Genomic DNA, 13,018 nt, shown 5'->3' on the forward strand with positions numbered 1-13,018 from the left:
GGTCCTAATAAAAAAATTGAATACATTTTTCAGGCGTAGGATGGATGAAATTTTTTATCTTCAGTTTTTCAACTTGGATTTTCCATAATGTTCATGTATGAGTTAAAACGTTTGTACAGTATTTAGTTTAAATTGCTGTTGCCACTTTGCGATAGATAAGTGACTTTTGGGTTGCAGTTTGGGCATTCGGCCTCCAAAAGGTTCGCCACCACTGTCCTAATCTAATGTCCCACCATTGCTAAGTTCATGTAAATTTGTCTCCTCCCGTGACCACACCCACATTCTGGTCCATGGCCCACCCATTTTTCGGTAAGCGTGCCGCACAACGTGCCCCTCATATTTTTGACACGCTAGCTGCAGTGTGCTGAATTCTGCTGCCTACAGCATGTACAGTATACGCTGTTCTCTAGTGCCTGCACTGTGTGCTGATCTACCTCCAGTGTGTACAGTGTGTTACTCTGCGCCTTTACTGATTGTAAACCAGCTGTGGTGTATGCTGATCCCTGCTACTTTCAGTATGTAAAGTATTAGCTGTAAAGCCTAGTACACACATACAAATTTGATTAGCCAATTTTAGCTCTGTTCATCAAACTCATTGTCTGCTGGCTCACTTACTGCATGGGGTGGTAAAATTGGTCAGTGATTGACCAATTAAAATTGTATGTGCATATACATCTTTGATCTACGCCTATACTGATTGTAAATTATCTAAATAAAGGACAGGGGGCTCCATCCAGTATTTCGATGGGCAGGCCCGTTATCTGTAGCTTACACCGCTGCTAAGGTAATGTATTTCTGACCCCACCCATGGCCACACCCACTCACTGCATGGCCACGCCCATTTCTTGCCACGGCATGCTGCTTATACCCCCACCTAGTGCCCACAGGTGCCCCTGATCTCCAAGGACCCTAGGAACGCCCCTGGTTTGACACCCCTCATCTAAATAATTAGACGGTATGGACTGAATTATAAATCTTTAGTAGAGGAAACCACTCATATACACCATACTGTTATATGTGTATTTAGCTCTGTGACTGTAGTTCTACTTTGAAGTCCGTCTTCAGGCACAGATCTAAAACGCCAACTAACAGCTGTCTACTCAGATCTCTCAGATGTTACTTTGAAATGAGGCACCAGCAGCTGAAAACCCCTACATGAAATTATGATGACATAACCAGAAGCAATAGTACAGGGGCTGTGCTCTGTGGGGGTGACTGCTGTTGCTACTCGGATTGCATAATTGTGCAGTTCAAACTGCATGAAGGAGGGCATAGCCTGTGAAAACACCTACATTCTCTGGTGCCGCCATAGGCACCTATAGAAATATTAGCATTGAGCCGTAAATTGGGCACCCAAATTAAGGCTCAACGCCGATATTTCTACAGGCGCCCAAAATTCCAGCGCTAGCAGGCACCCTAATTGCCTGCTTTGCCCCCCCCCAGGTTGGGCCCAGAAAAATCTGGTCCCTGTACCTAAACAAATCAAGGGAACATTCGTGCATGGACTTGGGCATTTCAATGTATTTATTGTCTCATTCTGAGAAGATGTGCAGAGAATACAACAATGCAGATTAGCAGTATTTCATAAGCTCGGTCATGGTGCAGCCTCTGTGGCAGCAGTCATCAGCTTGTCCAGCGCTCCTCTTCATCCGCAGGCTCAGGCCTTGCTCATCCTCTCCCATCAGGGAGTCGTACTGGGCTCCCTGCAGCTGATCCATGGTAGGGTCATTCTTCAGCAGGACGGGATATGGAGGGTTGGCTGCTCTGTGGCTGTCGGCATACACTGAATTCAGGTGGTCTGGGATCTCCAAGGATGAAGCTCTGTTCAGCCAGTCCAACAAATCACCTACAATGAAATCAATACTTTTACACTCTGTTCTTAGGCTTGTCTCTACTCTACATCATTTTCCTTAGTGGGCTTATCTCCCCAAGGGGACTCCAATACTACTAGTACTCTGGTTATCTGATTATGCCCAGGTTAATCTGTCTACTCTTGATTTGTCCCAGGGGCAAGACTAGAGGGGAGGAGAGGGTGGCATCTACTAACCATCCCATCGTCCGGTACAGGGGACTATACTCCAGATCAGGTGGTTTTGTTGCTACACTTGTTATGGGTGTGGAGATCCTGATGGCCACACTTGTTTTATGACCCCATGTGAGATGGGCCCCCAGGTAGTAAGGGGCACCAATGGGGCAAGGGAACATGGGGGGGGGGGGGCATCAAAGTTTTGCTGGGGGCCCCATGAATTGTAGTTAAGCCACTGATCTGTCCTGTCCCATTCTAGCTGTTATTTAACACTGCTCTTCTTGCATGAGAGGCACAGAAAGCATGAAGTAAACCTTGCACGAGAAAAAAAAGTTTTTGCGTGAGACTGCACACTGAATGCACATACACCTATTGGCTCATCAGTGCAGCTCCTATGCTGTTGTGAAAGGCTGATCAATTGGTATGTGTACTGCCTGTTTACACTAAAGCAGACTGGAGGGTTTTATAATGAATCTGAAGTGAGTTAAAAAAAAAAAAGTTTGATACCTATGTAGAGGGAAGCATGTGGATAGTCCAGAGGCTAGGAGGATACTTCTGATGTCTCGCCTCCACCGCTGCCGCACACAGACTCCCTGAACATATCCCATAGGAGTTTGTCTGCTGGCCATGCTCCTTTCCGTGTATGAGTAGACCATACTGCACCTGCGTGAGTACCGCCATGCTTGCACAGAAAACCAAAGCCGCTTGTCCATAAGCAGCTTCATGCTACTGCACAGGTGCCGCCGTACTCTCGCAGAGGGTCTCAGGCAGTGGCCAGGGATGGATTTAAGCCAAGGCCACATAGGCCATGGCCTAGGGCACCTCAGTATCAAGGGCGGGTGAGCAGCAGGCTATACAGGAGGGAGAGGGTCACCTGGCTACCTATACTGGAGGGATTAGGGTCATCAGGCTATCTATACGGAAGGGGGGAGGGTCACCTGGCTTCTTATAATAGAGGGAAGAGGGAGGGGTCATCAGGCTACCTATACTGGAGGGAAGGGGGGTCATCAGGCTATCTAAACTGGAGGGGGAGGGATACCTGCCATCTATACTGGAGGGGGAGAGTCGACTGGCTGCCTATACTAGAGTGTAGGGTCAATAGGCTACCTATACTGGAGGGAGGGAGAAGGGTCATCAGGCTGCCTATACTGGAGGGGGGCGGCTGCTGACAGTGGCCTTGGGCAGTAAAGAGTTCAAATCCGGCCCTGGCAGAGGCAGAGGGGTCGAGGAGGATGTGGGAGGCTTCAAGAGATCACACTAAAAGTGGCCACACACCATACAGTTTTTTAAATATCTGTTCAATCCAAGAATAGCAGTCAATTTATCTGACTGATTGTAACAATTCAAAAATCTGACCAATCTGACCTATGTTTAATTATTCCCCAGTCATGAATAAAATAATTGAAAGCTCAGTAAAAATTGATTGAATCTGTACATCAAGTAATTGACAATCCATCACACACCATACAATTCTTGATAAAGTTGGTCTGAAATTTCCAACATGTCCAATCTCCAAAAATCGAAAATAAAGGGAAATCCGATTGGATTTCTCGATTAAAAACAAAGAGAAGCTCTCGATTTTTTTGGGACAACCAATCGAATTGGTGGAAAATTGGATCTTTTAATTGTATGATGTGTGGCCACCTTAAAGGTGACCACACACAATACAATAAAATTATCTGAATTTACGCCAATTCGTTAACGATCAGATTTTCCGAAAAATCTTAAGCTTTCTTTTTTTTTATTCAAGCAAGAAATCCAATCGGATTTCCTGTTTTTTTATTATATAAAATTCTATAGGGAATGCTTGATTTTCCTGAACAATTTTTAAGAAAATTGAATGGTGTAGGGTAGATTGTCAGTTTCCTTATATATACTGTACTTTTCAATCATCTTTTTCATAACTGGGTAAAAAAAAAATTACTTTACTTATAAGCCGACCCATGTATAAGCCGCAGTACCCTCTTTTCCCTAAGAACTCAGGAAAAGGTGATTGACTCGCGTATAAGCCCCCTCCCCAATATAGCCCACTCCACAGTAGCCAGATGTCCTCCCAGTACAAGTCAGCCCCCTCCCCATAGCCAGATGTGCCCCAGGATCATAAAGCTGTGTCTCAAGAAGCCACTAGATGGCGTCATAGATATGATACACAGCAATTGCCACACAGGAAGAATTGCCAATCATTGCACCGCTGACACGCTGCTTGCATGCTCCGCTCCACAAGCCAGGGGACACAGGTAGTCTTGAGCAGCACACACTGCACACCATGTTGCAGGGGATGGGGGGCACGGACACAGCAGGGCACAAGCTGGTAAGAGCAGGATCACTAGTGCATAATCCTTACACTCCTCTGCCAGTAACAAAACCTGCTCCACTGACTCGCATATAAGCCAAGGGGGTAACTTTTCAGCACATTTTTTATGCTGAAAAATTAGGCTTATACGTGAGTATATATAGCATATAGGGCTTGATTCACAAAGCGGTGCTAACAGTTAGCACGCTGTTGAAAAGCCCATTATCACGCCTAAACTCAGTTTAGGCGTGATAAAAATAAACTCGCGCGCAAAGAAAACTTTACACGCGTATAGTTTACACGCGTATAGTTTATAGTACTTTGCGCGCAATCAGCAGCACAAAGCAGGGCTAACTCAGGTAGTGCAAAGGTTAGCATGCCTAAAAGTTTTTAGGCGTGCTAACTGGGTTAGCACCGCTTTGTGAATCAAGCCCATAGTCTTGTCACTAACTGTCCTTCGGAGGAGCTCAAAATCTAGTCCCTACCATAATCATATGTCTATGTATCTATTGTGTAGTGTATGTATTGTAGTCTAGGGCCAATTTAGGGGGAAGCCAATTAACTTATCTGTATGTTTTTGGGATGTGGGAGGAAACCTGAGTGCCCTGAGGAAACCCACACAGACACGGGGCATACAAACTCCTTTCAGATTTTGACCTGGCTGGGATTCAAACTGGGACCCAGCACTGCAAGGCGAGAGCACTAATTACTACGCCACCGTGCTGCAGCGATCCCTGGTAAACGCCTACAGCTGCTGTACCAATGTATGGGGACTTTGCTATTAATCGAAGACGTCTTTTGACTTCAATGTAAAATTTTGTTTGAAATTTGTGGCCAATCTGTTGATCGCTGATTGATCGAAAAATTGTACTAACAATTACTTCTACTTACAATCCTTTTTACTTCTATTTAGAACTACAAAACAACTAGTATTCCTTAAAGGGAAATAATATGGCAGTCTACATATACCTTTTGCTTCAGATTCCCATTAAAGGGAACCTGAAGTGACACATACAGTGGAGGAAATAATTATTTGACCCCTCACTGATTTTGTAAGTTTGTCCAATGACAAAGAAATGAAAAGTCTCAGAACAGTATCATTTCAATGGTAGGTTTATTTTAACAGTGGCAGATAGCACATCAAAAGGAAAATCGAAAAAATAACCTTAAATAAAAGATAGCAACTGATTTGCATTTCATTGAGTGAAATAAGTTTTTGAACCCCTACCAACCATTAAGAGTTCTGGCTCCCACAGAGTGGTTAGACACTTCTACTCAATTAGTCACCCTCATTAAGGACACCTGTCTTAACTAGTCACCTGTATAAAAGACACCTGTCCACAGAATCAATCAATCAAGCAGACTCTAAACTCTCCAACATGGGAAAGACCAAAGAGCTGTCCAAGGATGTCAGAGACAAAATTGTAGACCTGCACAAGGCTGGAATGGGCTACAAAACCATTAGCAAGAAGCTGGGAGAGAAGGTGATAACTGTTGGTGCGATTGTTCGAAAATGGAAGGAGCACAAAATGACCATCAATCGACCTTGCTCTGGGGCTCCACGCAAGATCTCACCTCGTGGGGTGTCAATGGTTCTGAGAAAGGTGAAAAAGCATCCTAGAACTACACGGGAGGAGTTAGTGAATGACCTCAAATTAGCAGGGACCACAGTCACCAAGAAAACCATTGGAAACACATTACACCGCAATGGATTAAAATCCTGCAGGGCTCGCAAGGTCCCCCTGCTCAAGAAGGCACATGTGCAGGCCCGTCTGAAGTTTGCCAAAGAACACCTGAATGATTCTGTGAGTGACTGGGAGAAGGTGCTGTGGTCTGATGAGACCAAAATAGAGCTCTTTAGCATTAACTCAACTCGCTGTGTTTGGAGGAAGAAAAATGCTGCCTATGACCCCCAAAACACCGTCCCCACCGTCAAGCATGGGGGTGGAAATATTTTTCTTTGGGGGTGTTTTTCTGCTAAGGGCACAGGACAACTTAATCGCATTAACGAGAAAATGGACTGAGCCATGTATCGTGAAATCCTGAATGACAACCTCCTTCCCTCTGCCAGGAAACTGAAAATGGGTCGTGGATGGGTGTTCCAGCACGACAATGACCCAAAACATCCAGCAAAGGCAACAAAGGAGTGGCTCAAGAAGAAGCACATTAAGGTCATGGAGTGGCCTAGTCAGTCTCCGGACCTTAATCCAATAGAAAACCTACGGAGGGAGCTCAAGCTCAGAGTTGCACAGAGACAGCCTCGAAACCTTAGGGATTTAGAGACGATCTGCAAAGAGGAGTGGACCAACATTCCTCCTAAAATGTGTGCAAACTTGGTCATCAATTACAAGAAACGTTTGACCTCTGTGCTTGCAAACAAGGGTTTTTCCACTAAGTATTAAGTCTTTTATTGTTAGAGGGTTCAAAAACTTATTTCACTCAATGAAATGCAAATCAGTTGCTATCTTTTATTTAAGGTTATTTTTTCGATTTTCCTTTTGATGTGCTATCTGCCACTGTTAGAATAAACCTACCATTGAAATGATACTGTTCTGAGACTTTTCATTTCTTTGTCATTGGACAAACTTACAAAATCAGTGAGGGGTCAAATAATTATTTCCTCCACTGTATATACAGTATAAAAAAAAGTCCTAGCATCTCATACTATTCATATTTTTGTGTATTTACAGTGGCTTGCAAAAGTATTCAGCCCCCTTGAAGTTTTCCACATTTTGTCACATTACTGCCACAAACATGAATCAATTTTATTGGAATTCCACATGAAAGACCAATACAAAGTAGTGTACACGTGAGAAGTGGAACGAAAAAAATCATACATGATTCCAAACATTTTTTTCAAATCAATAACTGCAAAGTGGGGTGTGCGTAATTATTCAGCCCCCTTTGATCTGAGTGCAGTCAGTTGCCCATAGACATTGCCTGATGAATGCTAATGGCTAAATAGAGTGCACCTGTGTGTAATCTAATGTCAGTACAAATACAGCTGCTCTGTGACGGCCTCAGAGGTTGTCTAAGAGAATATTGGGAGCAACAACACCATGAAGTCCAAAGAACACACAAGACAGGTCAGGGATCAAGTTATTGAGAAATTTAAAGCAGGCTTAGGCTACAAAAAGATTTCCAAAGCCTTGAACATCCCACGGAGCACTGTTCAAACGATTATTCAGAAATGGAAGGAGTATGGCACAACTGTAAACCTACCAAGACAAGGCTATCCACCTAAACTCACAGGCCGAACAAGGAGAGCGCTGATCAGCCCATGGTGACTCTGGACGAACTGCAGAGATCTACAGCTCAGGTGGAGGAATCTGTCCATCGGACAACTATTAGTCATGCACTGCACAAAATTGGCAAGAAGAAAGCCATTGTTAACAGAAAAGCATAAGAAGTCCCGTTTGCAGTTTGCACCAAGCCATGTGGGGGACAGAGTAAACATGTGGAAGAAGGTGCTCTGGTCAGATGAGACCAAAACTGAACTTTTTGGCCAAAATGCAAAACGCTATGTGTGGTGGAAAACTAACACTGCACATCACTCCGAACACACCATCCCCACTGTCAAATATGGTGGAGGCAGCATCATGCTCTGGGGGTGCTTCTCTTCAGCAGGGACAGGGAAGCTGGTCACAGTTGATGGGAAGATGGATGGAGCCAAATACAGGGCAATCTTGGAAGAAAACCTCTTGGAGTCTGCAAAAGACTTGAGACTAGGGCGGAGGTTCACCTTCCAGCAGGACAACGACCCTAAACATAAAGCCAGGGCAGCAATGGAATGGGTTAAAACAAAACACATTCATGTGTTAGAATGGCCCAGTCAAAGTCCAGATCTAAATCCAATCGAAAATCTGTGGCAAGATCTGAAAACTGCTGTTCACAAACGCTGTCAATCTAATCTGACTGAGTTGGAGCTGTTTTGCAAAGAAGAATAGGCAAGGATTTCAGTCACTAGATGTGCAAAGCTGGTAGAGACTTACCCTAAAAGACTGGCAGCTGTAAATGCAGCAAAAGGTGGTTCTACAAAGTATTGACTCAGGGGGGCTGAATAATTACGCACACCCCACTTTGCAGTTATTGATTTGTAAAAAATGTTTGGAATCATGTATGATTTTTATTCCACTTCTCATGTGTACACCACTTTGTATTGGTCTTTCACGTGGAATTCCAATAAAATTGATTCATGTTTGTGGCAGTAATGTGACAAAATGTGGAAAACTTCAAGGGGGTCGAATACTTTTGTAAGACACTGTATATAGCACTGATATATTCAATAGCACTTTACAGAGTATATAGTTATGTCAACGACTATCTCTACCATATTATTGCATTTTAAATAGTGCTGGAATCTTCTGCAGCACTTCAGCACTACACAGTCAAATAGTGCTGGAATCTTCTGCAGCACTTCAGCACTACACAGTCAACATTAACTGTCCCTTAGATGAGTTCCCAATTTAATCCCTACCAGAGACAGAGTTTAATCGCTTCCGTACCAGCAGTTTCTAGCCCCTTAAGGACCAGAGATTGCTGGTTAAAAAAACGAGGCTTACCGGCTTTACGCCCCACTGACCCGCCATTTCCGAGCGATCTCAATGATGGTAGAGCTCCCTGAGTCAATCAAGAGTCGATTTCAATGTGATTGGCTCACAGTGATCACGGGGTCAGGAGCCAATGTAATCGGCTCAGGGAGCTCTGCTGTCATACCGATGGCAGAGTAAGGGAGCTGTAGCAGCGAGAGAGTGGCGCGATTGGCGGGAGCATGCGGCAGGGAGGACTGAAATGTCCTGGCAGAGATAACAGCTGCCAAACAGGCCATAGATTTCAATCAGCTTGGATCGGGAGCGGTTAATGTCCCATCATATTATTATTAAGTATTAATACAGCAGACATGGGGCTTGATTCACAAAAGAGTGCTAACTGTTAGCACGGCCGTTTTTGCAATGAAACGGTTTCGTTTCGTGAATTTTCCGCGAAAACAATAACGATTTCGTGCAAAAATGTGCGTTTGCGCGCAAAAACGTTTAACTGCACACGGAAATCCATGATCGTGTGCAAACGCGAAAAAATTCGTGTGAAAACAGCCGTGCTAACAGTTAGCACTCTTTTGTGAATCAAGCCCATATTGTGCAGCACTTTACAGAGTTCCTAGTCATGTCACTGACTGTCCTTAAAGGTGATCACAGTCTAATCCCTACCATAGCCATAATGAGAGATAGGGAATAATGACATGGGGAGGCAAAGACAGCTAGGGACGGGGTTATGTTTTGGGGGGGGCGATAGATAGTTGCATTATGGGGTGGGACACAGAGAGAAATAAAGTCACATAGGGGAATTGAGGGCAGTGACACATGCAGTGACAAACTGCAATAGTGGAGATACTCAGGGAGAGAATGACAGTCATGGGAGGTGAAAGGGGGGAGACAGTGACATGTTGAGTAGGGCCACAGGGTGAGAGTGATACAAAGAGGAAGAAATAGCCACATGGGAAGGGGGTGGTTACAGAGCTAAATACACAGAGTGGAGAGGATAATCCACTTCTGGCTGTAACCGACAGCATGGGCCCTAGAGGATACTGGACCCCTGTGCGGCTGTATGAGCCTATATCCGCTCTGATTAAGCCCCAGAGGCGTATCTAGAGGGGTGCTGGCACTGCTCTTGCCAGGGGCCACACAGCACTATGGACACCATGCCTTCTCCCGTGCTGCACCCCATGGCTTCCTCGATGCCTCCCCGTCACTCAGACCAGGGGCAACCAAAGAGAAAGAGAGGGTGCACGGCGAACGCAAACACAAAGCACTTCATATGCAGAAGTGACATCATTGGTCACTTCGCGCATGTGAAGTGTGCCGTGTGGGTACTGTGTGCCCTCTTCTCTGTCTCTCTTGGGTTCCCGGTGATCTGTGGTGAGAAATAGCCCACTGACACCGATGCAATGCCCTTATAGAGGAAGTGAGGGGGGCTACCTACACTAAGAGGAGCTTAGGGGGAAATGGGGAACTGCAGACACCTCTCACTACCTACACGATGGTGGCAACTTATAATACAATACAATACAATAACATTTGTAAAGCGCTTTTCTCCCATAGGACTCAAAGTGCATAGTTGTGTCTCAGATCAATACAATACAGGGCACCTCTGGCTACCTATACTGGGGAGGACAACTCTGGATACCGATACTGGAGGGACACTGTCCCTCTGTCCTAATTTTGGGGCACCTCTGGCTACATAATGCTGGGGGGCACATCTGGCTACCTACTAATATTGGTGGGGTTGTGGGGGGTGGGTGCACTCAATTTAATTGGCACTATATTGCCCAGAAATGCCCCTGTTAAGCTCCTTAGTCATCAAGGTGTCTAATGCTGGGTACACACGTTGCGTTTTCCCCCTCGACCTGCGGGATCGATCGATTATTTCCAACATGTTCGATCAGGTTTCGATCGATACAGCTGTCGATTTTGCATACTTACCATTCAAAATCGGCAGCTGTATCGATCGAAACCCAATCGAACATGTCGGAAATAATCGATCCCGTGGATCGAGCGGGAAATCGCAACGTGTGTACCCAGCATAAGATTACATTGTCCTTGCACTTTGTGTAAAATTTTAGCTTAGCATGTCCATTGCACTGCATATGTCATTTATTTGATCAAATAGGAATGCATCCAGTATCCAATATTGCAGCTGTTACGTATGCAGCTGTGCCTTGTGTGCAGGGTGTTTATGGGTCTATTCCATGCTATTTGCTGTGAACTGCACTTAAAACACTGGGAGGGACGCATTGTATTCTAAGAAGAAGGAAGGCTTCAAGTCGATGTTTTCTCAGGAGGAATCTTACCTCTGTTAGCATCAAGTAAAGTGCCTAGTGTATATACATAAACACACACAAATACCTATGGCTACTTACGGTAAGGACTTGCTCTCTCCTGTCCTGGTTCTGGTGAATATCTCTTCCATCGGGATCCTCCACAGGATGTTACCAGTGTGCGCATTAAATTTCGTCCGCATAGCTTTATCCCAACATCAGACACCTCTGCTCCTTCAGTCCAACCGGAGATAATAAAGGCAACTAGCAGGACAGAGAAGTTCAGGCAAGGACTCATAGCTTATGAAGTATCTGCCTCTGATCTTCTGGCTTTCTGGCTACTGGCTCCTTTTTTATATGGACAACTTGGACCATTATCTGTTTAATGACTGCGTGGATGCCGATTTCTGTGAAACAGCCTTGGAACGGAACAAACAGAACTAACAAGGCCATTCTGGGGTCCAACAGCTGCAGGAGTTGACCTCAGACCTCCTCTACTGCCTGAAGGTCTCTCGTGTTCATAAAAAAATAATCTGAAACTTTTTCAGTTCTGCTTTTCTAAGCTCTACAATGGATGTCTGATCTTCTAATGGACTTCTAAAGTCTTACTACCTGGATTGATAGCTGGTTTGCGTAAGACGTCATTTTTTGAGAAGTATAACTCCTGGGTCTGCACGAATGCATTGCGCCCTTAGCCTGGCTAGATGGCACATTCAAAACAAGGTGAATACTTGACTTGGAGATGTGGATATGCCTTATAGAATATTTAATGATCATTTTATTTAATGATCAATAAAGTTGTGGAAAGAGACTGGCACCATACAATAAGTAAATTTGTATAAGCTATTTTTATTGTATCATAGAATAAGGACAGCAAATACATAGCGACATTTCGGAGTAAGACAGTGTGCATCTAGTCTACATATAACATACTTCTTCCTCTACATATAACATACTTCTTCCTAACAGACAATCACAAAGCTGGCCAAATCCAGTCTACCAGGTCCAGATGAAAATTGCTTGTCCGCAGATATGGATGTCCACATATATATCTCACCTATTATCAGGGATGCTCAGATAGTACTTTTTAAAATCCGAATTGATCCGGATATCCAGATATCCGGATTCGGTTCGGATATGCGAATCCGACCTTTTACATATCCGCCTGAACGCGGATATCCGAACGCATTATCCGCGGATATCCGACCTATCCGGATAGACAAACCGGAAGTGCCTTTCAAAATGCTTTAAAAACATTTTTAACCTTTAAAAACACCTTCTATCCTCTTACCCTCCACCTCTACCCTCCTTCCCTCCTCTCTCTCGTCCAAGGATTTGTAGGCTGTCCAAAGCAAGCTCACATACATTGGCCAGGAATCGAACCCAGGTTAACTGCTTGGAAGGCAGCTCTAATCACCGCTATACCATCATTGGCCGGGAATCAAACCCAAGTCAACTAACATTACAGGCTGAAGCCAGCCAATTCACTCATCTCTTCAACTACAAGAAAGGCCCAGGAGTTGCCTTAGCTACCGTAATATCTATGTTACGGCAGGGCCCTATTTACATTTTCTCTTACAGGGCTATGGAAACCGTTTTGACCATGCGGTAAAGCGAGGTGCAAAAATGAAATCATGCCTAGCAGAGGATGGTTTCAATCCATCAACCTCTGGGTTATGGGCCCAGCACACTTCTGCTGCACCACTCTGCAGTCTGCTTACATTTGTATACAATCTTCAAGTTTAAGAAGGGTACATTAGTTCCCTTCACAAAACACAAGGCCATCCCTGGGTGGGCTTGAACCACCAACCTTTCGGTTAACAGCCAAATGCACTAACCAATTGTGCCACAGACACTGTGCACACAGTTGCTGCTAAATTGCTAT

General features: G+C 44.6%; 1 protein-coding gene across 1 annotated transcript; it reads right to left on the minus strand.

Annotated features, from left to right (window-relative positions):
• Positions 1-1,506: 1,506 nt before the first annotated feature.
• On the minus strand, positions 1,507-11,473 carry LOC137540881 (insulin-like 3). The gene is made up of 2 exons (XM_068262067.1): positions 11,236-11,473; positions 1,507-1,846 (listed from the first exon to the last, which is right to left on the minus strand). The coding sequence occupies exons 1-2, from the start codon at positions 11,429-11,431 to the stop codon at positions 1,572-1,574; spliced, it is 471 nt and encodes a 156-aa protein (XP_068118168.1). The 5' UTR covers positions 11,432-11,473; the 3' UTR covers positions 1,507-1,571.
• Positions 11,474-13,018: the final 1,545 nt, after the last annotated feature.

Source organism: Hyperolius riggenbachi, chromosome 12 (genome assembly GCF_040937935.1).
Source record: "Hyperolius riggenbachi isolate aHypRig1 chromosome 12, aHypRig1.pri, whole genome shotgun sequence".
Taxonomy (NCBI): Eukaryota; Metazoa; Chordata; class Amphibia; order Anura; family Hyperoliidae; genus Hyperolius; species Hyperolius riggenbachi.

What these genes read in the sequence shown, in the direction of transcription:
- LOC137540881 (XM_068262067.1), bottom strand. Translation starts at nt 11,431, where the DNA reads ATGAGTCCTTGCCTGAACTTCTCTGTCCTGCTAGTTGCCTTTATTATC. An exon ending in GGAGAGAGCAAGTCCTTACC is followed by an intron (nt 1,847 to 11,235) that starts GTAAGTAGCCAT and finishes ATTTCATTGTAG; the next exon opens with GTGATTTGTTGGACTGGCTG.